The sequence below is a fragment of the Lutra lutra genome, chromosome 2 (assembly GCF_902655055.1).
Source record: "Lutra lutra chromosome 2, mLutLut1.2, whole genome shotgun sequence".
In the NCBI taxonomy this organism is placed as follows: domain Eukaryota; kingdom Metazoa; phylum Chordata; class Mammalia; order Carnivora; family Mustelidae; genus Lutra; species Lutra lutra.
Window position 1 is genome coordinate 54,893,567 of NC_062279.1, and position 25,007 is coordinate 54,918,573.

Consider the following 25,007-nt stretch of genomic DNA (forward strand, 5'->3'; position numbering starts at 1 on the left):
ACCCCCAAAATCTAAAAAAAAAAAACAAAAAACAACAACAACCACTGCCCCAAATTGCAGAAATGACTTACTTAGAATGCTCTCTATGCAGGACCCTGCAGGAAACCTCAGAAGTGTGTTCCAGTTCCATGACCTGTGGTCCCTCTCAAACCTCTTCAGTGCAGCCGTGTAGTGAGGGAAGACACCTGCATCACTGGGTTTAAGAAAATGCACCAGAACTAACACATAGCATGCTTTCCTCTGCAGTGTGGCTGCCGCAGAAGACCTGAAAAATGTTTCCCACTTCCCCTGCTTCCTTTGCTGGCATCAGACCCTTTCAGAGTCTACAGAACATTCCTCAGTAGCTTGTCACTGATGACAAATTCCTATCCTTATGAGGGACATTTAGCTAGGGCTGATGGCAAAAATCGGTCAGGCGATTTAATTCTACCTGGGGCCCTAAACTAAATGTGGCTAAGAAGCCATAGCCTGGTTCTCTTAGGTTGAGATGAGCAGTTTGTCTAAAGGGAATCTAAAGGCAATTCGAACATGTATTTATACAATGGCTGCAACTTTAGAAAAAGTAGTCTTCAGGATGGCTACTTTGTGACATGATACTTATTGTATGTATAGCTTCTGAAACATTTTTAAGTCATTACTTAGGTCACAAGAAAAAGGTACAGTTTTCCATTTGAAGAAACTCAGCCTGGAGTCTCCAGAGGAAACTTTTCAGATATTGGGACCCTGAGGTTTCATCTGTACCAACAAGAGCATATAAGATTGAGAGGTGGGATGTCTGGGTGACCCAGCTGAGCGTCTGCCTTCAGTTCAGGTCATGATCCTGGGATCCTGGGATTCTGGGATCAAGCCCCACTTTGGGCTCCCTGCTTAGCGGGGACTCTGCTTCTCCCTCTTCTTCTGCCCCTTCCACTGCTTGTGCTTTCTCTCCTAAATAAATAAATACATAAATACATAAATAAAATCTTAAAAACAAAAAAAAGATTGAGAGGTGAGCCCCTTTCTTATAATTTCAGAGCCGTTGGCCCAATCCTGGATGCTAAACCGAGTTCAGTGTGTGTCTGGGGAATAATGTCTTTATGTCTTTTCCTGACCATTCTCACAACATGACAAAAAGGAAAGGCAGCATGGCAAGGATGATTTCAGGTTATTGGAGCAATCATGACTGCTTAGAACTCAAAGGGACCTTAAAGATCTCCTAGGTCCAAAGCATTTCACAGATAAAGATGCTAAGGGGAAGAGCCTTTTGGTGAACTGCCCCAACTATTGCAGCTAGATGACAGCCAAACCGAACTATAATTCTGAAATCGCAGGTTCCATCTTTGGCTCTTTCTGGTAGGCTTCCTCCCTCAGTGTTTGAGGAAGAAGCATGGATAGAGATGGGTATGGAATCCATTGCAGGAGTATACAACAGTGGTCCCCTTCTAGAACCCCTGGGGCCCTGTGATTCACCCAGTAAGAACCCACAAGCCATTTTTATTTTTATTTTATTTATTTATTTATTTTTAAAGATTTTATTTATTTATTTGACAGAGAGAGATCACAAGTAGGCAGAGAGGCAGGCAGAGAGAGAGGAAGGGAAGCAGGCTTCCTGCTGAGCAGCGAGCCCAATGCGGGACTCGATCCCAGGACTCTGGGATCATGACCTGAGCCGAAGGCAGCGGCTTAACCCACTGAGCCACCCAGGCGCCCCCACAAGCCATTTTTAAATAGTCAAAATGGTCCAAGGTAACCATCCACCTAATTGCCACACCAGGATCATAAAGCAAACCAAATTGGATGTCCTTGCCATGGATGGGAGGTCAACCAGCTCAGTGTTATCAGCTATCTGGAGCTTGTTAGCAGGGATTAGCAGTTGTCTTCCTTCTTTTAAAAATGGAGGTGTCACTTACATGTGGTTCTGTCTTTGATCTTTGAAAAATGAGGAAAAGCCTAAATAATCATGTAAATAAAACAGTTTCAAATCATGAGAATTATGGCAGGGGTGGGATGGGGTGAAGGGGACTTTGGCCGTGATAAGGCTGGAAGCCATATTAAGGATATCTGCAAGGCGAGCTGCACCAGGAAACAGCTGTCAAGGATGTCACAGAGCTGAGGGGACATGGGTTGACCTCCCGGAAGTGTTTCCCACCCATATCGCTAGAGCAGTGCTGGGGGATTTTTTGAATAATAGAGCATTGTCTTTAGGATGAAAAGCACATTACCCGTTGTTTTGTTCGGCAGAGAGGCCTGGTCTTGGGCCTATTGAAGATTCTGTTACTTCAGTCTTTTGTTACCATACCCGTCCCCCATCCCAGCTCAAACGTCTCAGATAATCAAGAACCCTAGAAATAACAGATATTGCCAATTTTTTATTTTCTTGAGTTCCAAAGGAAAAGAACAAGGGAGGAAATGAGAAGTCTAAATTGTTTACATCTCTCATTAGAACCCATTTCATTTGAGTAACTCTATCTTAAAGAAGAGGCCGCACAAGGGGCGCCTGGGTGGCTCAGTGGGTTAAAGCCTCTGCCTTCAGCTCAGGTCATGATCTCAGGGTCCTGGGATCGAGCCCTGAGTTGGGCTCTCTGCTCAGCAGGGACCCTGCTTCCCTTCCTCTCTCTCTGCCTGCCTCTCTGCCTACTTGTGATCTCTGTCTGTCAAATGAATAAATAAAATCTTAAAAAAAAAAAAGAAGAAGAGGCCGCACGAGAGACTGCAGTCCTTGTAAAGGGTCTACAGTATCGTCTATTTACCAGTATTGTGCTTCTTCTGAGTAACTCCTCACAATCAGAGTTTCACTAGTTAGAAACCTGCCACTGCTCCGTGATTAGAACAGCAGGTGCCCCTATTTAAAAACCTCTTATAAACCTTATAAAATCCTTATAAAAGGATAGGTGGAGGTGGGCCCATCCTCGTTTCTCAGGTGAAAGGGGGCCACCACAGTTGTAGGACAGAAGGCAATCACCAGAGAGCAGGGAGAGGAGGGGATGGAGTGTATGTGTGTGCGTGTGCGTGTGCGTGTGCGTGTGTGTGTGTGTGTGTGAAGTGTAGGCAAGTGGGTCTCATTTATCACCCTTTACTCAGCAGGAGAAGCTCCCTCTTCGTGTCCATCTGAAGACCTCCGCACAAAGGGCCTGCAACCACTTCTAGAGGCTGGGCCCGAGCGCAGGGTGCCTTGCACCTCCTCTGTTCCTGGTAACTGCCAGCACCACTGTAGATCACCTCTGCAAAACTGAACCCACTCATTCCCAGGCTTCAGACCAAAAGCGAACTGGACTTGGAAAAATGAGGTCTGTTTTCATGTTCTCTGCACTTGGATTGTTTAGTTCTCAAAGTTACTGAACAGTCTGTTTGTGAGTGACATGCCACAGCCCCTAAAGGGGAGAGTAGAATCGTCCTGGACCCAGTGCGGTTTAGAATAGCGGCATGCCCCAGGAGGCTGCAGGACAGAGGCCTCAGTGGCTGAAATGAAAGAAGTGTCCGGGGGCAGAGACCTTGGGAATCCAGGATCCACCTCCCAGGCTAAACTTTGAAGCTCTGAGGCTGGTCCTTGATTATGGGATGACACACCTATTTGGGTTGTTGCGGGAGATGGCATTTGGTGTTCTAGCTTCAAGCAAGGCAAGGACGCGATCTGAAGAGTAGTCTCCAATGTCGGAAAATGATTAAAAAGCAAACAACAACAACAACAAAAAACCCTCCACTTCAAAAGCAGCTTTCCAAATGGCTATTTCTTATGCACTCAGTATTCAGGTGTGTCAAGTTCTAGGAGCTCAAGGGGTGGGAGGTTCATCTAAATAACCCGTACCCAGTTCCATGAGGTGAATGTCCAGTGAATATAAACATATTTTCACTCTTACCATCCCAAGCCAGGTATAATCACAGCTAAACATGCTACAAAAATTCAAAAATGCTCTCCGACTATTACTTTAAACTGCACTTCCAAAGGTTTTGCCCTAGCAAAAGGTGAGAATGTGAAGGATTGATTAACCTGGACACATGCCTTGTCTGCTTCACTCACCACATCAGGCCAGACATTCACTGTAATGATGCCATTGTTGAGAGAGCCCCCCACCTCCAATACTTCCACACCAGCCACTTCCTGCCCCTCGGGGAATTGCATCCTTTAGAATATCCTGATTGATAGCAACTTGACCTCTTCTGAGGATGGACGTGATCTGGGGAAGCAACCAAGTCTGGTGAACAGGAAAGCTGAATCCAGCTTGCTGATTACCATCTGAGCTGAAGAGCAAGTTATGACTCTATAAGGAATGAGGTTGTTCTGAAAGCCATTCCTAGGGGCCCCTGGGTGGCTCAGTCATTAAGCATCTGCCTTTGGCTTAGGTCATGATCCCAGGGTCTGGACTGAGCCCTGCATCGAGCTCCCTGCTTGGCCAGAAGCCTGCTTCTCCCTTTCCCACTCCCCCTGCTTGTGTTCCCTCTCTTGCTGTGTCTCTGTCAAATAAATAAATAAAACCTTAAAAAAAAAAAAAAAAAAGCCATTCCTAAAGGGAAGTGGCAGATGTCTTCAGCCAAGACTTAGTCATCAGAAACGTGTGCTTCCCAAAACCAGCATAAACCCTGTTAGGGTTTATGTTTTTGAATCTCTTATTACTTGTAGTTGTCAGTCATCCACTACACGTTCTTCTGGATTATACCTATGTTTATTTAGTAGGTTTAACTGTTTCTTAGCAAATTTAAAAGCTTTTCTAATTTTACATAAAATTTGGTTGTCCTGTTTTTTTCCCCTTACCTGCTCAGAAATAATGGGGGTGCTCTGAAAAGCCAAGGCCACAGTTGCCCGTGGGTTTGGCAAAAGCCAGGTGAGAGCAGCAGGCGGCCACCACGAATAGCTCTGAATGGGGGCAGGTTTGCTTGTGTGGGTCCCATCCCACAGGTACTGAGTCAGAGGGTGGCCCCAGGCCCACTGCCTCCACTCCTAGCCCACTTTTACAATGAAGTGATTAAGCCATTCTGTCGCCTAAGCAGCTGAAGACAAATGGATAAGGGACAAGTTTTCATCTCCTCTCTAGAAGCTGGTTTGGATCAAACCATAAAGAAGAAGTGGATGAGGGCAAGAACAAGTTAGGGTGATCTTAAGCCAGGTGGGCTGGACAGACCACCGCTCTGCGCTCTGCCTCACGCCCCACCCCTCACCCCCGCTGACCCTGAGGAAAGCTCTAGAAATGGCCCCCTTCATCAGGCAGCGACCGTTGGGCAAAAGGAACTTTAGTTAATGGCTGGCCCAACCCTCTGTTAGGAAACCAAAGCCTAGAGGTTACCGGGCAAAGTGGCAAACTAGTCAGTGGCAGGGCTGGGACGAGGGTTCTTTTCACTAGCAAGCGTCTCATACAGAAGTCCTGGCCAGCTGCCATACATAAGTGAAGAGAGAACACGATTTTGTGCAGTCTGTGGGCAGATCAGCGAAGGGGCCTCTGTGACTCAGGACTACCTCGCAAAGGGTGACATCGAGCCTCCCAGTAATGACCTCTGAGGGAGGAGAAGGAAAAGAGGAGTACAGATGAATTTATTAGTTAAATACTGATTTTACAGCCATTCCACCTTAAGACAATGTTAACAGGTTTGTGGGTTAGGAAGGTACACGAGGGTGGCCTTCACGGAAGAAAGCGATGTAAATGATGATTAAAACAGAATCTTGGTTTAAAAATATTCTCTGCTACAGCCAGGAGGATTTGGGGGTTGGGAGCTGGGCCTCTGGGGGGAGAATGTAGGAAGGCCACAGTCAGCTATAGCTCTGCTGCTGAGGAGGCCCAGCAAAGAGGAGTCTCTGTGAGCCCAGCATCACGGGCAGGAACAGCAACATGAACAGAAGAAGGCCAATTCCAGAAGAGCACAGGGCCGGAGGCTCCCTCAGGGCCCACCCTTGGTGTCTTCTCTGTCATTGTCTTTCTATCTGAGTTCGGTTTTGTTGTGTTTGCTTTGATGTTGCAACATCCCAAGCTGTTTGATTCCCGGACAAGAGACTCAGACTTCCTGCTGAGGAAAGGAAGCCGGTGCTGGAGCTCCACACCCCTTGGATGAACTTGGCCTGCTGTCTGACCAAGAGGCACATCTCCACAGAACAAGAGCGGCATTGGCGAAATCCAAGTACAAGAGAGCCAGAATCCACGGAAAGCCCTTGCCCGGCCCAGGGGCCGGCCCCAGCCCCAGGGAGATGGTGTCTACCAGACATGGTCTCCGGAAGGATCTCAAGTCTTAGATGAGTGTTTGTCATACTTGCTTTAGCAGCAGAACCTTTTTGTACTTCCTCGGACCCTGACTGTGGGTGACAGGGTGGAAGAAGGATTTGGGGCACAGCCGAGGAGGAGGCTGCTGTGGCTAGACTGCTGAGCTCCTGTTCCGCAGAGCCAGACACCTGTTCAAGCTGAAGGCAGAGCTGAATCACTCAGCAGTGGAGGGATTTTTATTTTCAGAGGCCTTGGGGGGTGAGGAGAAGGGACTGGAGGTTTGAGCCGAGAGCCAGGGAAAGGAACTTGGGAGAAGCGAAGTTCCCAAGGTGTGATTTGACCAAGGCACACTTTGCAGTGGGTGAAGCGGCCCTCTCCTCCGTGTCCCCATGAAGCATTCAGTGGCATCGGGGCCACACCTGACGCTTCCAGGGTCAAGACTTGGTACTGAGGAATGCAGGGGTGTGCCAAGCCTGAAAGGGGAGTGCTGGACAGAGGCAGCAGCGGTCTGGAGGGGCTTGTTGCATCCACACACATGTCAAACAGGTGCCCTGGTTCAGGCTGGACCAGAGGTCCCAGCGCCGAGCCCCCTCCACCCACCCTCAGAACCCCAGTGCTGGGAACACCATGGAAAAACCACCATCTCAGGCCACGGTGGTGGAAGGGTAGGGCAAAAGGATATCAAGTCTCTTACGGGGGAGGGGTGGGGTGGAAAACAAGAGAGAAGTCTCTTAGTCCACAGAATGGGCTTAAATGTGCTCATGGTAAAGGGTGGGTTCTTCCAGGTCAGAGTCTGGGCTCTTCCCAGGAGCCCACCCTTGAAAAGGCATCTGATAAAATCCAACACCCACTTCCCCTAACCAAACTGTCAATTTCAAGTTTCTTCCCAGTTGTTCTTCTGGAGTCATTCCCCAACAGAACGAGCTGGCTCCTGGGGCCCCAGAGCCTCATCTCTGCCGTCCTCCAAGTCCCAAGTCAGTGCAGGAATCTGAGGAGGGAAGGAGGTGACATTATGCAGTGATTATGTCCCCATGACTGTCAGCCAAGGCCAGACTGTTCCAAGGGTCCTGCTTGGAGCTGGGCTGCGGTGACTGGCTGACAGAAGATGCGTAGCCTTGTGGGGAGAGCTTCAGGGCCGAGAGGACCGGGTGGATGGAGGGCCCATGGCTGGACATCGCACTGACTGAGAACGTCTGTAAGCAAAAAGTATAAGATGAGCTCAATGGGATCATTCCTCAGGACTCAGGATGGGGAGGGTCTGGGCTGGGGCGGGGAGCCCCATGACACAGATGTCCCCAGGCTGGCTCCCCCACCAGGAAAGGGATGAGGGGAGAGGGCCCGAGGACAAAGTCAGAATAAGAAACCAAGCAGCACGTGTCTCGTTTTTCCAAACCCCTGTGCCATGGGATGTGAAGGGTCTGTGTGATTCATTTGCTGCTTCTGAGCACTGGGACCCAGTAGGGGTGTGGATATTGTGGTTTCTCAGAAGGCTCTGATAGTTATATGAGACACTTTCCATGGTTTTGTCACCATCGGATCTCCATGCCCAGAAGGGGCTCCTGGCTCTCCTGGTTCTATGAAACCAGATTCTTTACCTTGACGGTAAAAAGCTTTTTAGGATATAGCCTCCCTCAAGTGCACGTAGAGAACAGATCAGGACTAACAGGAAACAGTAACCAAGTGTGGGACTATCCTCATCCCAAACAGGGGAACCAAAGAGGGAAGGGGTTGGGGAGTAGGAATGCCATCATATTCAAAAGAGGGAAATGACAGTATTGCTGACCCATCTTCAGGACACACATTTGAGACTGGAGCTGTAGCTGACCCTCATTAAATGGCACCCTGCCCATGACCTCCGCACCAACCCTCGTGCCCACCCACCCTGCCCCTTGTAGTTTCCACACCATTGCCCATGCCAGGAGGGTCATCTTCCTTCCTCTCCCCCTGTTAAAATCTATCCATCCTGAGGCCCCTGGGTGGCTCAGTCGTTAAGCGTCTGCCTTCCACTCAGGTCATGATCCCAGAGTCCGGGGACTGAGTCCCGCCATTGGCATTGGGATTCCTGCTCAGTGGGGAGTCTGCTTCTCCCTCTGCCCTTCCCCCAAACTTGTGCTCTCTCTTGCGCTTGTTCTCTCTCTCTCAAATAAATAAATAAAACCTTAAAAAGACATCTACCCATCCTTCAAGGTGAAGGCCAAACCCCCTCTTACTTAGGAGATAGGCTTGCCCAGAAAGCCCATGTGCCACCTTGTACAGCCCGCTACAGTCATACGGCCATCCCTCAAGGTACACAGCCTGACTCAGGTTGTGGGCTGTGTCCCAATGTGTCCCTTCGCATTCCCTGTGTCCAAAGGTCCCAGCATGGAGGAGCTACTCAACATTTGTGTGTCACAGCTGTGTGCCCAAATCATCCTAACTTGACCAGATGTGTTAAAATAGACCCTCATGCAGACAACCCCTAGCCTCAGTGGGGCCCCAAGGCCACTAAGCAGCTCCTGCTGCCACCTGCTGGGGCCCAGCTACAGCTCCCGTGTTCCAGTGCTGACCCAGCCACCTGGTCCTTGGCGGTGTACCACTGTCCCACCAGCGGTCCTATCCCCCGACCTGGGGAAGGGGATACCTGGGACATGGAGCTGCTGTGCCCGTAGTGGGACGACAGCCCGGGCTCTGTCTTGATGGGACGCATCTCTTCACTGCTGCTGGTGGCTGCGTTGCTGGAGTTGCTGGAGGCGCTGCTGGCGGGAGGAAGGCTCTCACCACCCGAGGGACCTAGAATAAGGCAGCGTCAGGACACCCAGACCAGGGGCAGGGGCAAACGGATGGCAGTCCTGGGAGACAGCCAGGGTAGGTCCATGCTAACGGCGTTATTTATAGTTGCCGGGGAGGGAGGCAGGGTCCTTCATGAGTGCTGGGCAGCGGTTCTCAAAATGGGACCCATGAAAATACCGGAATTTCAAGGGAACTTTCTCAAGGGACGGGCTCCCCACCATGGATTCCAAACCCTTAAGACCACGTGTGTCTCTGGATTCGAAAGTGTCTGGATTTTAATACTGTATGTTATAGAATACTTCCAGTGGTGCCGGAGGCAACACCCCTTAATGAAATACATTCATGGTTCTGCAGCAAAAGATGTGAATCTCCACACATGAGATAAATAAAGGCTATAAACAGTGGATTCTGTTCACATGAGGTTTTGCTGCCTAACCTGGTTCCCTGGATCTGGAATTTCGGAGATGGGGCTGTTCCCCTGAACTAAATGCTTGCTCTCCCTGTCCCTGCGGCATATAAGGTGATGATGTTCCCCAGGACATGGTGCTGTACTTCTACAACAGTGCAGACACAGACAGAGAGGCAGAGGGCCACTGGGGTGAGACATGGAAAATTCTAGCGAGAATTACTGCCCGAAGGGGTAAGCACTGTGGAATGTGGGAAAGGAGAACTTTGGCTATGGTCTCAGCAGTGGAAAGGGGAAATCTATCTGTTTGTCACGCCTTAGATTAAAAGATAAATTTCCCATCGGATCAGCTGATTTATTTTCTGTGCAACGGCAGTATTTCCCATGAAATTTTTAATTGGCTAGCGGTGTTGAGGAGGGAGCACTCTTGATAGGAACATGAGTCGTCCTCACTCTTCACCTAGAAACTGAGATGGTAAAGTGGCACCTGGGATGGAATATAGACCCAGAAGTGTAAAAACTTGGGGTTTAATTCCAGGTTGACCCACTCACGGCTATGTGACTCTAGCTAAGTTACTAATCTCTCTGCGCCTCAGTTTGCTCAGGAGGAAAATGGGGATAATGAGTCATTTGGGGAGCTTTAAGGACCAATGAACTACTAATGGTAAAACAGTTTTCTAAAATGCTAGGTACTACATGATGTTAACTGTGCATTGGCTTACAAATCAAGGCTTACTAATGGGGTCCTGTCTTCCTAGATCCTAGTTATCTCAAGGAAAACATAAAGGAACTGAGCTCTTAAATGGCCGGCTGCAGCACAGAAGATGGAGGGAAAAGTAGTGTTCTTTTCTGTTTCTGGCCCCCAACCAGTCCAGCTGGACCACTAGTGCCTTTGCAACTGGCAGTCATCACGCGTCTTAAATTGAGCCTGCTTTAAAAGCTCCTCAGATTGTGCATGGTGATGCTACTTCTCCCTGGGTTATCATTCTGTCCTGAATAGTGGGGGCTGCACAATGCTCTCATGACTCACTAGCCTGGGCTGGCCCACCCAGCCAAGAAAACCTGGTATTCACATACTCCGAGGGCCACGGAGTTATACAATTACACACAATTCTTTTCCTCACCTGCCGGTGTCTTAGATTTATTAAGGTTCTTGGGCTTCCGTTTTCTGGTCTGAATCCCCTCTTTCCGCATTGCAAGAGGCCTTGGGACCTAGAGGGTTACAAGTCAATATATATGGTTTTCTACTTATACATGATCTGCTACAGTATTTAAACATGCACACACACTATGAGAAGGCAACATCTAAGCAATTCCTCTACAAACCTTGGGGCTGGGACTAGGTGAGTCAGCCCCTGGCACACCTGGAGAAAGAAATCAAATATGTATTGAGATCCTATACTACCTGCTGTGTTACACTCACCCTAGAGAAATAGAGGCATAAAGACACCATTCCTTCCCTCCAGAGTTTCAGTTGACTGGGAAAGACAGACAAGCAGGAAACAACCAAACTCATAGGTGGCGTGGGAGAATGGAGAAGAAACACTAAACTGTGTTCCCAGCTGGGGAGGAGGGGAAGTGGTACATGACCATATTAATGAAGGCTTCACTCAGGAGGTGATGCCTAAGTTGTGGGAGGTCGGCAAGTAGAAAAGGGGCAGGCATTTCAGGCAGCAGGAACAGTTTTTGCAAAAAACCTTTAGTTTATCAGCAAAATCAGGACACGATGAAAAGGACAAGGGGGTGCTATTAATAATTATGCCAAGAAAATAGGCAGACACTGGGCCAGCCCCCGTGTATTGAGAGCTCAAGTCACTCTACTTAGAGTAGTTCAGCACTGCATTAAGTCTGGTTGGAGCCAAATGTGGTCTTTCCATGGGGGGTCGGGAGCAACAAGAGATCATGTTGGGGAGACTGCCCTGTGGCCAGGTCCTGAGATCAGCTGTCTATGGACAACACTGTTATTGCACTGACTTCTCATAAACAAGCTGTGACTGTCAAGTGTCATGCTCTTGAACCACACACAGGTGCCTAGACAACGGTCTGGAAAAGAGGCTTGTCAGATCAATCTTTCAAGTATTTTTAAATAGCATGCCTTCCCCACATTTGGTTTCTTAGGCCAGGTCAACCAAATCTTTTAACTTCTGGTCTGCGCTTGTCTCCTGGATGGGACTCATAAAGGCTATGCCTGAAATACTGAAAGAAAAGTAATTACCCACTTCAGAGATTAAACCTGGAATGGTTAAGGGGTGCCTGGGTGGCTCAGTGGGTTAAAGCCTCTGCCTTCGGCTCAGGTCATGATCCCAGGGTCCTGGGATGGAGCCTCACATCAGGCTCTCTGCTCAGTGGGGAGTCTGATTCCTCCTCTCTCTCTCTCTCTCTCTCTGCCTGCCTCTCTGCCTACTTGTGATCTCTGTCAAATAAATAAATAAAATCTTAAAAAAAAACCACACACACACACACACACACACACAAATATGGAATGGTTAAGAGAAATGCAGCCAGTTAGGTGAACCTGAACCTGCCTTCTGGCCAACTGAGAGCTGGATCCAACAGTATTCCCACCTTTGGAGGAAAGTGTCCTCTCCTCTCTCTAGCCCCCCACCCTGACTTTGGCCCACTTGAAGCCCATCCTGACCTCAGAAGAATATAGCCCTCATGTTTATCCCCACCAACCTCAATACATTAAAAAAAAATTGTGTAAAATACACAGAACATAAAATCTATCATCTCAACCCTTTCTAGTAGTATTAAGGATATTCACAATGTCATGCAACCATCACCACCGTCTGTCTCCAGATCACTTCTCATCTTAAAAACTGAAAGTCTGTTCTTATTAAACACAAACTTGCTATTTCCCCGTCTGCCAGCCCCTGGCAGCCCCTATTCTACTTTCTGTCTCTATGAGTTTGATTATTCTGGGTACCTCGTATAAGTAGAATCACATGAAACTTGTCCGTTTGTGACTGACTTCTTTCACTTAGCATGATGACTTCAAGGTTCATCCACCTGGTACTGTGTCCGGACATATGTCCTTCAAGGTTCATCCACCTGGTACTGTGTGTCCGGACATATGTCCTTTTATTTTTTTTTATATATATTTTTTTTTAAGATTTTATTTATTTATTTGACAGAGAGATCACAAGCAGGCAGAGAGGCAGGCAGAGAGAGAGGAGGAAGCAGGCTCCCTGCTGAGCAGAGAGCCCGATGCGGGGCTTGATCCCAGGACTCTGAGATCATGACCTGAGCCGAAGGCAGCGGCTTAACCCACTGAGCCACCCAGGCGCCCCCATATGTCCTTTTAAAGGCTGACTGGTAAATCCATTGCATGGACAGACCACATTGTGCTTACCCAACCGTGGACACTTGGGTTGCTTTCACCTTTAGCTATTATGAATAATGCTACTGTGGACATGAGGACACGCATAGCTGTTCAAGGCTCTGCTTTCCATTCTTTTTGGATCTATACCCAGAAGTGGGATTGCAGGATCATATGCTAATTCTATTTTTTAATTTTTTAAGGACAAAATCTTTTTAATACCTGCATAATATTTCTTTCCCCATTTCTTCTACCATTCCCCTATTGAAGAACATGAGTTTCTTCAACCATTTCCCTACTGAGGGTTTTTTTTCCTCCATTCTCTCTATCACAGTGACTCAACAAACATCCTTGATAAACTTTTCTGCAGAAAGAAGTATATTTTCTTATGACTGGTCTTAACTATATTTTGGCTATTTTTTTTTCTTTCTCACTAACAAGAAAACATGGTACACATCTCATGATGAGCACTGAATAACATACAGAATTGTTGGATGTTGGATCACTGGGGTGTCTGGGTGGCGCAGTGGGTTAAGTGTCTGACTCTTGGTTTTGGCTCAAGTCATGACCTCAGGGTTGTAAGATGGAGCCCTGTGTTGGCGCAGGATCCCTGCTCAGCACAGGGTCTGCTTAATACTCTCTCTCCCTTTCCCTCTACCCCTCCCCTCCCTCAAATAAACTAAAAACAAAACAAAACAAAACAAAACAAAAAACCTGTTGAATCACTATATTGCACACCTGAAACTAAAATAATACCATATGTTAACTACACTGGAATTAAAACTAAAAAACTAATTTAAAAAAAGAAAGAAAACATGAAAAGATTCATGAAGGCTAAGGTAGTAATGCCCCCTCCATCCCTCCGTTATCAATCCTGTCCTATGGGGCAACTGGAGGACCGGCCTCTTATGTTTCTTACACTTGAAAACATCTGCCAACATGTACGCACACATACAGATCTACGCATGTATGCACGTGTGTGCTCATCCATCCATCCATCTGTATCTGTCTGTGTTTAACACACCCACACCCCCATAGTATAGGGGCATAGTATGTATATTACTTTGCAATGTGCTTTTTTGTTACTCCAAGTCAAGATACATGGCCCTAATTTGGTATTTCTTTAAATTTCTGCACAATATTCCCCATCATAGTATTGCCACAATTTAATCAACCATTCCTTTATGAGGATTTAGGATGGTTTCTAGTTTTTGCCAGTACAAATACTGCAGCAATAAACAGTTCGAACATCATTACATACTGATTCTTTTATTGTTTTACAGGCCAGTTTCCCAAAAGCAGAGCTGCTGGTCAAAAGATACGTGTGTTTTTTATCCTTAATAAGTACTGCCAGGGACACCTGGGTGGCTCAGTTCATGGGCATCAGACTCCTGATTTCTGCTCAGGTCATGATCTCAGGGTCCTGGGATCAAGTGCCACATTGGGCTCCTTGATCAGCAGGGGAGTCTGCTTCTCCCTCTCCCTCTGTCTGCCACTCCCCCTGCTTGAGTGTTCTCTGTGTGTGTGTGTGTGTGTGTGTCAAATAAACAAAATCTTAAAAAAAAAAAAAAGGTACTGCGAGGGAAATTTCCCCAGGAACACTTGCAGTAAAAGTCACATGCCAATCAATACCATAAGAGAGCATTCCCCCCCGCTACAAATCTACACCAGCCTTTGACCACACCAGCTCCAGAGTTCGGACTCCCAGCTTCTAGGAATGTGGGAATAAATGTCTGTTGTATACAAGCCACTGGGTCTGCGGTGCTTTATGGCAGCCCACACTGTCCAAGACAGCCTGTAAGTTTCCTTCCAAATCTCAGTGTCTTGGCAGAGAGGGCAACGATGACGTCAAGTCTGCAAGTGGGAGGACCAGTGAGTGCTAGGGGATGGGAACACCGGTGAGGCTGGGGGGGGCGGGGTGGAGTGGGCTACTCACGCCATGGAGCTTCATGTAGAGGCCGCAGGCATTGCACACCGGCTCACCCTCGGCGTTGCGGCGCCACAGCGTGGTGGTGGTGGTCTGGCAGTTGGCACAGGACAGGCCCACCCGGCGGGAAGCCGACTGCAACAGAAAAGCAGACCCTTCATGTCCAAGCGGAAGGCCCACTGCTGCTTTTAGGTCAGGGGGAGTTCCGAGGGGCTGTCCTGCCCTGAGTGGGTGGCGAGGTCATCTGGGAGAGCCCTGAAGGAGAACCTCTGAGCAGCTGAAGGGCCAGATTCTCCCCTCATGTTAGCCCCTTCTGGCTGGGAGGGGGGGAGAACAGGGACTTCAGCGGCGGGTGGACAGTGAATTCTAACCCTCACTGGCATTATGGCATATCAGTCATTCCTCAGACAGGGCCCTGGGGGCAGAAAAGCTTTTCTCAAATGTAGAATAAATGTGAGGAAGAATTACTGCATTCAACTGTCATCAGGGGCTGGACAGGCCTCGGGACCCCAAGAAAGTTAACCGTCAGGGCTTAACCCCTCTGTTCCTCCCTCCCTAATACACAGAAAGCCTAGCTTGTGTTGGCCCAAATCGAATTATACTAGAAAAGACCACAGAGCCAAGAACCAAAAACCCTATTACAAACCTTCCCAGCCATAGGGCCCAGCATAGCCTGCTTAATCTCCCCCTGGGCTTTGGGTTTTATTAACTCATCAGCTGAAAACAAGGTAAGGAAGAGTTCCCCTTCCTCGTGGGGTTGATGTGAAAACAGAAGATGTCCAAGGCAAGGCTGGACTGGGAACCAGGAAGCCCGGACTCTGGTTCCAGATTGGAGACTCGGTATCCCTGTGACCGTGGGCGAGGCTGTTGGCTGTGCTGAGCCTCATTTTTCACTTCTGTATAACGAAGGGCTTAAACTAGACGGTCTGGAACATCCTTGCTGCTGGAGCTAACTCTAAAGGTATCAGAAATTACTGCATTGCCACCCACCCACACCTACTTTTTTAAAGATGACTTGAGGGGCGCCGGGGGGGCTCAGTCTGTTAAGTTTCTGCCTATGGCTCAGGTCATGATCCCGGAGTCCCAAGATCGAGCCCCGCCTTGTGGGGGGTCCCTGATCAGCGGGGTGTCTGCTCCTCCCTCTCCCTCTGCCCCTCCCCCTGCTTGTGTTCAATCTCTCTCAAATAAATAAATAAAATCTTTTGTAAAAACTTAAAAAAAATTTTTTTTAAATGACCTGAAGTCCAAAATTTGGACCCTGGGAATTTCCCACCAAGCGTGAGCCCCGACGCCAGGTGCCGAGAGAGGGAATGACAGGCGGACTTGAGCAGTCGGGGTCTGTGCTTACCAGCCGGCGCTGGGGCTTGATCAGGGGCCGGTTGATGCCGTTCATCTTGTGGTAGAGGCCGCAGGCATTGCAGAGGTAATGCCCCGTCCCGTCGCGCCTCCAGAGTGGGGTGGACATGGCCCCACAGTTGACACACTCCCTGCCTTCCGAGAAGTCATCAAACATATCTACTGGGTGGAAAAGAAGATGGAGGATTAATTCCTCCTGTTTGTGCTTAGAAACCTTAATATCGGAGAATCCAGAGGCCGAGGACATGATGCCCTCTCCTTGCAAGGAGTACAAGGTGGATCCACTCAGGGGGCCTCCCTTATCCAGGCTCGGACCTCAAGCACTGGAGGCTCAGCTCATAGGACTGTCAGGGGAAGTAGACAGTCGTACTCCTGGGCATCACAGGCAGTCGCAGCAAGGCTCTCCCTGGTCACGAGGAAAGGAAGACTAGGCCAGCAACCACCAGCAGCCTGCATTTTTGTCCCTCTCTCTCCTTCAGAGCCCCTGGCCCTGAGGTTCTCTGAATTCCGCCCAGACCTTTCTCCTCTCTTTTTTCCCTTCAAAATTGAGATTCCTTTTTGCTTTCAATAAAAATATGAAAACAAACAAAAGATTTGCTCAGAAAATTTAGAAAATAAAATGTGTAAAGAAAATACAAATGGGGGCGCCTGGGTGGCTCAGGCATTAAGCATCTGCCTTGGGCTCAGGTCATGATCCCAGGGTCCTGGGATGGAGCCCCACATCAGGCTCTCTGCTCAGCGGGAAGGCTGCTTCTCCCTCTCCCACTCCCCCTGCTTGTGTTCCCTCTCTTGCTGTGTTTCTCTCTGTCAAATAAAAAAAAAAAAGAAAATATAAATGATATGTAATCCTCTGATTCCAAGATCACCAGTGTTATTAACCTTTTGTTCTATTCTAACCTTTGCAATAGTTCATGTCTTGACACATACTTTGCCTAGTCGAGGTCAAGCTACATAATTTTGAACCTATTTTTTTTCACATGATACCAAGGCATTTTTCCCAAATTAGAAATTTTTCATCAACTCATTTTAGCATAGTACGGAATCCCATCATATCAATGTGCCATCCTTCATTATCATTAAACTTTTATTTAATCTCTACCCAGTTTCTGCTCATTTTGTGCACAATTCTTAGCATTTCTGCCTATTCCTTAGGATACTCCCCTAGGAGTAGAATTACTCCTAGGGGAGTATCCTAAGGAATTAACCAAAGGGACTACATTTTTGGAAAGTTTTCAAAATTTTCAAACTGCCCTGCAAAAAGGGCTGTGATTCATTTTCGCTCATTTTTGTCATTTCAGTGTATCTGTATGATATGCTGCATCAGTGTCTGACAGTTTTTCCTGCTTATAGGTCCATGAAACACAGGTCCATATTGCAAGCAACAGTGACTTACGGTCACTCACTTTCCTGGGCACACCGCCACCACTCTGTCTCCTATACTCACTCACCCCCCCACCTCTATTGTCCAGGTCTATAGAATTTTACAATTGACAAATTTCACTCATGCCCATTGCAATTGCCCTGCTGAGATCGGCTGGGCCAGGTTTCTTATTCCGTATGATCTGTATAAAGCCTGGCTCAGAACTTCCAGAAATCTCCCTGACTCCATATACATCGCTTCCTATTTTGAAGAATATTTTATATTCCACCCATATTTTCTGTCCCTAAATGTAGCTACCCTGGAATTTGGACCGTTCTTGTCCTACCACCAGAGGCAAGAGTGGATTCCTCTCTCATAACAGGGCGGGGGATACTTGGAGAGGAGGGGTTTTAAGAGCTCTCCCTCCACCAGGACCTAGCACTGGATTTTAAGGTCACACATTCTGCTAGTACTGTGGCCCAGTTACTTGCTGTAAGGGAACGTGGGCTGAAGAAGAGGATGGTGGGGGGCCCTCCCTCAACTCTGGGTACACAAACAGTCATTTGCACCTGCAAACAAGTAGCTGTGTGTCCACAGCGAGTCAACAATGTGCAGGTGTGAGGGGCTATTTGCTCAGGCCAGGGAGCTAAGCACACACCGGTCACAAGAGAGGCTATTTTTGCAGCTGGGTCACACTGAGAACCCTCCAGCAAGGTCACCTGCTTTCAGAGCCACATACAAAACGACAACTCCCGTCCTAGTTTGCTTCCCTGAGCCACGGTGAGGCAAGGAATGAGCCCGCACACCACCCTGGCCACCATCATAGCCACCTCCACCTCCAAACCCGCAAGTGCTGCCCTTGCCCGGAGCCAGTCAACCCTGTTCACCGGGAGTTTACAGAAGGACCTTGGAGCAAGGAAAGGCGCTTGCAATGTCGTCCTTTGGGCGGGTGTTTGCAATGAACACTAGATGGCACTCCAGCATCAAAATTGAACCAATACATGGTCTTCTGGCCTAAATTGTGCCTGGGAATGGAAGACTGTTTCAGATCATTTTCCCAGGCCAAAGCTAGTGCAATCCTCCTGTTCAGTTGGGTCTTTTGTTTGTTTGTTTGTGTTTATGTTTGCTTCTGTTTTTTTAATTATGGAAAGGTTTAAACACACTCAAAAGTGGACAGGATGAACTCTTATTTAATCATCATCCAGTCTCCAACAATTTGTGGCCAGTCTTTTCCCATGGATCTCTCCACCCTCTTTCCTCCGTCCTGAATAACTGAAGGAAATCCCAGACACTCTACAACTTCATTCATAAATATTCCAGTATGTAGGTCTCACAGATAAAGAATCACACTCTCCTCCTTTTAAAGATAGCAAACCAGGGGTCGCTGGGTGGCTCAGCCGGTCACGCATCTGCCTCTCCGGTTCCTGGAATCAAGTCCAGCATCGGGCTCCCTGCTCAGTGGGGAGTCTGCTTCTCCCTCTGCCCCTCCTCCCTGCTCATGCTCTCTCTTAAGTCTCAAATAAATTAATAAAACCTTTTAGAAAATACCTTTTAAAAAAATTTAGACAAACCGGCTTCTTTCCCATGCTCTGGTTTATCTCAAGAAGGCCCTAGAGACAAAAACCTCATAATCTGGTCCTCTTTTGGAGGGAAGATCTCCTCTTCTTTTCACACTTCTGGTTTTATATGCAGGGGCAGAATCTATTCGAAGACGCCATCCTGGCAATTACAGGTTTCTCTGCTACTTACTGGCCTTATTGAAACCGCGACACAAAGGTTTGCCTTAGAAACTCCTTCACACTTGCCTCACAGAATAGGTTATATTCAAGGCAATTATTTTACTGGCCAGGAAAAGGCCCTGGAGGTTGGCAAATATGTATTTGTCACTAACAAATATTTACTGAGCATCTGCTATTTAAGCACTCTGATAGATGTCCCAAAAGCTAAGAGGGAAACTTATTCTCAGAAGGCTAATAACCGAGTTGGGCAAATTGGGCCAAAATACCAATAATGAGTTAATAATAATGCTCAACTCATTTTCAGAACCCACCTTAACCAAACTGGGATTTGTATAGCAGATATTTCTTGTCTAGGGTGGGAAGTGCAGAAGTCAGACCCCTATTAAAGGATCTGGTGTTAATGACAATAGCCAAAGGAAAAAACGGGATAGGAGGTCAAGGCCATGGTTCCTCAAGACACCCTGTCAGATGTACCCAGTCTCTCTACCGTCAAGTACCCCTCCAAATCTACAGAAATTTCCATGTTTTCTATCAGAAGGGCTTGCCATCCAACCTACTCAACAACATGTTACACAAGTTTAAATGATTATTACAAAGACACGGTAACAATCGAGGAAAATGTTTAGCCCTCACCTTAAATGAAAAGGGCAACACATAAACTGCTAGGCCCACCCTGATGGCAGCTAAGGCCCCCAGGGAGGAGGGACTTTTTGGTAGACTAGCTATTATAAAGTGGACTTTTCTTTCTTAAAAATGCCATTCTGGAATGCCATAGTTGCCTCTTTAAAAAAAAAAAAAATCTGATAAAAAATTAAAACAAAAACAGAAAGACTTTTGATCACCTTAAGCAGCTCCCAGTCCACTATGGGGGGACTATTTTCCTCTTTTGCATCACACACATACACCCCTACCCTGGACAGAAGAAAGGGGAAAGCGAAGTACAAACCCTGCTGCTTAGCAGCCAGGCTGCCAGAAATGGGAGGTGATAGGCAATGAGCCCCAGCGGCAGGAACATCCCCCGGTGTGAACCCTGGTAACCATCATCTTTACGCCTTCATTAGAAACATGCTGGGTGGAACTTCCCAAAGGGCAAGTGGGCAGGGGCCCCGAAACCAGTTTCTCTACCTGATTTCTAAGGGTGCAGCTGTGACCTTCACTTATGAAAGCCCTACCTCTCCAGTGCTGGGCATCATAGGAATGGGTCCAACCACTTAGAAGGCAGTGGGAATCCAACTCTCTCGGAAATGGGTCAGCATTACCCCACCTCCGAGGAAAGACTTGTAATAATAGTTGTAAAGTACTTTGCAAATAAGAGGAAAAACTCGCAACAATGGCTGTAAAGTGCTTTGTAAACACCAAATGAGATAACAGTGATGGATTATTGTTAGGTTTGGAGGGGTGGAGAGGGAGTTGGAAGACCCAGGACAAATCTTGGTGCTGGGTTTTTGCAGGGGGAGGGAATAGATAAAAGAGCTAGGAGATTTGGGAATCTGACCTTTCCGCAAAGCAAAGCACAGGGGTGGGGGCCATGCGGGCTCAGAATTGTAAATTGTGTACCACTCTCAGACCTGGCCAACTTGGAGACTTGCAGGCAGAGAAGGAATAGAAGCACACGGCTGATGGTGTAGCCCTGTGAAGCCACAAGGCTGCTGCTCATGGGAAATTGTAATGCATGACATTTAGCGATCAGACACACAAAGTGAACTGGGCCCTAACCCCGAGAATGGGGATCAAACGCCTCACCTCCATCCATGACCCACTTAGGAAAACACTGTTTTTAAAGAGGGAAACAAACACAGCCTGATTTCTGAGGCATCCGATTTCGTAGGGACGTTCCTAAGAATTATGGCAGATTACTTCTACCCAAGTGTCTGAAAAGAAAAATGTGGGCCAGAAGGTGGAAGGATCCCACCCCTGACTTCCCCACAGAGAAGTGACGCAATCAAAGGCAAGACTCTGACCTCTCCCCTGACCTGCTCCATCCATCTTGGGGAACCCACCCATAGGCAGGGCTAACAAGCAAGTCAAGGCAGGGGAAGGAGGAGTTCAGCTGCCTCCACTTTGACCTCAAACTTTTCAGGTGGGTTCTTCTCTCCAGCCTGTCTCTGAGCTCAGACGGAAGACCTGAAGGGCAAAGCATCCCACGCTGGGAATCAAAACTACCCCCTTTCTTAAGGCGAACTACCCTGGGCCAGCAAGATCCTGCCCCTGACGGACACTGGGACAGTGATGGCTTTGACTCTCACTGCCCACTTGCACGCACCCACCCATGCTTGCCCACCTCCCCATTTTCCTTACCTAAACCTGGGAGTATTTTCTGAGCCTTTGAGACAGTCTTTGAGACGCTAGTCCACTGTTTCCTGCTGTCAGCCTCACCGAAATAAATGCCCTTCTGTTTCACCACCACTCCATCTCTCTGCCTTTGGATTCTGTCTGTGGGGCGTGGCCGGACCTGGTCTGTGTGGGGGCCCCAGAGCAGGGGTGCAAGAGCACCCCTGCGCCCCGGCTACACTGGGAGAAGGAAAGGAGGAAGAGGGAGAAGAGAAAAGGAGGAGAAAGAAGGGAAAGGAGTCAGAGGCCAGGGTCATGCTTAGCAACATCTGCTGGGCACTGCCTGAAAGCTGGATTTGTCTCTCAACTGCTGGACCTTGCCAACATGAGTGCCAACCCACCAGGTGGGTGCCACAGAGCCTAGTTCTGCTCAGTCGTGGAGGCGCCCCTCGGGCCTTCTGTCTTCTGAGGGGCTTGCTCTCACTAGGGAAAGCTGGGTCTCGAGCCGGAGCCCATGTCGAGCCCTCTCCTCAACCTTCACCCTTCACCCTCCTGACACTACCTGACCTCAGGCCCTCACTATTTCTGCGGGGGCACTGAAGCCCCAACATCTGTCATGTGTCTGCTCTCCTCGCCCCTACAGCAAGGGCTGGGCATAGAGATATACCAGACAAAACTGGGGCAAACATCCCTGCTCCAAGTTGTTTTGGTCTAGCTGGGGATACACAACTCAAAACAAAGAATTACATGAAATGCAACAGCAGCAATGGCTCCTGGGGTCTACCATGCACCCCCACTCCTCCACCCTTGGCTGCACATCTTCCGCTGTCCGAGACCATGCTAAGATCTGGGGAGAGAAGACACATAAACACAATGGAAACTGCCCATGCTCTGGGCAGCTATTCAAGGCTATGAAACAGAGGCCAGAGGGGATGCAAGGCCTGGGCAGTGAAAGGGGAGGTACCTGCCCAGAGACCTGCCCAGAGACCTCCCCAGAGCCAAAGGGGCTTCAGGATCAAAGTCCCGAGCCCCACCCATATGTCCCTTGCTGAACCCCAGCCCCATGTCCCATCCAAAGTTCACCAGAGATTGTGCGTGGATTTCCTGACAACCCTGGCTCTGTCCTCGGTCCGGCGCCTGAGGCTGGGGCACAAGGAGCAAACAAATCCTGAGGTTTTTCTGGCAGCCTGAGCCTTTGGTCTTCTGGGCTTTGTCAGGCCTGGCCTGTGACAGGGGCTGCCAAGGGGAAGGCGGACACAGCTCAGGCAGCGTCTGGGCTGGCAAGGATCAGCGCACCTAATCTGAAAGCTCTTGCAGCCACTGAAGGGCAGTGGCTCCTGCCAGGCCTGGCCAGAGTGGCCCGGCCCGGAGCCCCTGGCCTCTGCTTCCGGCTGCTAAGGGACAAAATGGCAGTGCCTCATGGAGATTATCCATTCCATTCTGACCGCGGTGCCATGAGATGCAGAACATTTTTAGCATCTTACAATCAAGAAACAGAGAATGATCTATATGAAACATGTAGCATGCTACATTTCTTAATAGTCACTGAATAATATGAGAGACCTTTAAACTTTTCTCCAGGTGAATATTGTCATTGTAATGGAAATAAACTTTCACCTTTACACACACATTTGCACGCGCACACACACGCATGCACACAAACAAAAAATACTGGCGTTCATCTATGAGCCCGGCTTCAAGCTTGGAAGGAAAGTTAAAGCATGAGACTCGGGTTAAAAAAGAAAAGAAAAGAAAAGAAAAACACGCACAAAGAAGCAAGAACAATCTGAGAGGAAGGAAAAGGACCAAAACCAAGAAGAGAGGAAGAGAGAAAGAAAAAGAAAGCAAAAGGAGGAAGTAAAAGAACAAATGAGACTGGAGAGAAACATTTACAGCCCCTTGCCAAGAAGTGATAGCCCCTAACACGCTAAGAGAACTGACAAATTACAAGGGAAAGATGAGATGAAGGCTCCAATCTGTGACTAGAGCCCCATCCCCGAAGGGACTATGGAAAGAGTCAACCATTTGTCTTTCGTTTCTGTGACCAACTGCCCCTCCCTTGCAGATCTACTAAGCCCCCGAATATCTGTCCCCAGTCCTACGTGGTCTACGCTCCTGGCAGGGGCAGAGTGGGAGGCTGGGCCAGAGAGCAGGCAATGAAGAACGATAATGTGGTTAACGTGGCACAGAGAAGATCCTGCTGAATCAACAGCACAGCTGGGATTGGAAACCCACACTCACTGACCGGTCTCTTAACCGTGGTCCCAGAATCCCACGAGCTCCAGCTCCTGACTTCACCATCCTATCGGGGACCCAATCCTTTTCCCCAGCAGCAGTGTCAACATGAACAGTCCAAAAACCAGAATCTGGAAGATAGTTAAAGGTCACAATATCACATGCTAGCAGCAGGGGCTCAAAAAGTCCAGGACCAGGTGCTCTGTTTTCCCAACTTATCTGATCACAGAAGCATCTGAAGGCACATCTGTTTCAATGCTCTTCAGCACACCAAATTAAGAAATGCTCCCTAGCCTTCATTTTTGTGATTAGATTTTGAGACCTTCAAGAATCCCTACATGTGAGACTAGAATTATAGCATAAAGATTTCCCCACAAAGTGCAGGGTCACTCTCTAGCCCCAGGAGAAATTTCTTGGTGTTGTACTATTTGAAGTTGATTCTCAGTGATGACTGGGTCCTGGGCCTTTGGCATTGTACAAAATTAAATCCATTCATGACAGAGACTGCCACATTACTATTAAAAGTTCTATGGTGGGGGCGCCTGGGTGGCACAGTGGGTTAAAGCCTCTGCCTTCAGCTCCGGCCCTGATCCCAGGGTCCTAGGATCGAGCCTCGCATTGGGCTCTCTGCTCAGCAGGGAGCCTGCTTCCTTCTCTCTCTCTCTGCCTGCCTCTCTGCCTGCTTGTGATCTCTGTCTGTCAAATAAATAAATAAAATATTTTTTAAAAAAAAGTTCTATGGTGTTAGGGACTGACATATGACTTCATTTGCCAGATCTGGAAATTAAACCCTCATACACTCCCAGGAGAGGGTCTCCATGGCCCCTTCCCACTGTGATCCATGAGGTGGGATACCATCTTTAAAGGAGCCCAATGAACAAAGCAAAGAAGGGAATACTTAAAGATTGTGTTGTAATTCCTATTTCTAAAACTTTCCCTAATGTTGTTACTTTGTCCTTCTAACACTGTTTTGCCCAGTTGTCTCCTCTGGGCTTCACTCTCCCTGCTTCCTGCCCATTGCCATCCAGTGGATGCGAAGTCTAGAGTCCTCCCTGTGGGACCTTGGGAAGAGGCCCATGGCGTGTGAGCTAAGACCAGTTAGCGTGCAAGAGCCTGAGTCTCCACAGGCTGCTGTGTCCAGTGGGTACCCAGTCCTGATGCCCACCCCCACACACCAACCCTCTTAAATCTGGAACCACTGGCTTGCCTCTTTTCTGCCAGGTCTGACTAGGATGTCACATCATTCGTCCTCCAGAATGGGACACTTCTGAGGGAGAGGAGCTGATAAGTAATTACTCTGGGACAACAAATTTAAAATCAGGATGTGTGGCCCCTCTCAGCAGATTGCTGGCTGTGAGACCATCTCACTTTTTCCCTCTGTAGTCCCTGCACTCGTTTCTCCCCAGTGTCACCAAGTGACTTATCACTGGGCTGATTTACTGCCTCCCACACTGGGTGCAT

The 25,007-nt window shown here is 48.3% G+C and overlaps 1 protein-coding gene across 9 annotated transcripts in view; it reads right to left on the bottom strand.

The window, feature by feature from the left end:
- Positions 1-5,481: 5,481 nt before the first annotated feature.
- Positions 5,482-25,007, bottom strand: part of GATA4 (GATA binding protein 4) — an 83,183-nt gene continuing 63,657 nt past the window's right edge. For 8 of the 9 annotated variants that reach the window (XM_047717445.1, XM_047717441.1, XM_047717444.1 and 5 more), the window contains 5 exons: positions 15,934-16,103; positions 14,595-14,720; positions 10,464-10,551; positions 8,785-8,933; positions 5,482-7,357 (listed from right to left, as the gene is read on the bottom strand). In XM_047717445.1, coding sequence (XP_047573401.1) covers positions 7,175-7,357; positions 8,785-8,933; positions 10,464-10,551; positions 14,595-14,720; positions 15,934-16,103 — 716 coding nt within the window. In that variant the 3' untranslated portion in view covers positions 5,482-7,174. The remainder of the gene's footprint in view (positions 7,358-8,784; positions 8,934-10,463; positions 10,552-14,594; positions 14,721-15,933; positions 16,104-25,007) is intronic. The other variant, XM_047717449.1, reaches the window with a different exon arrangement.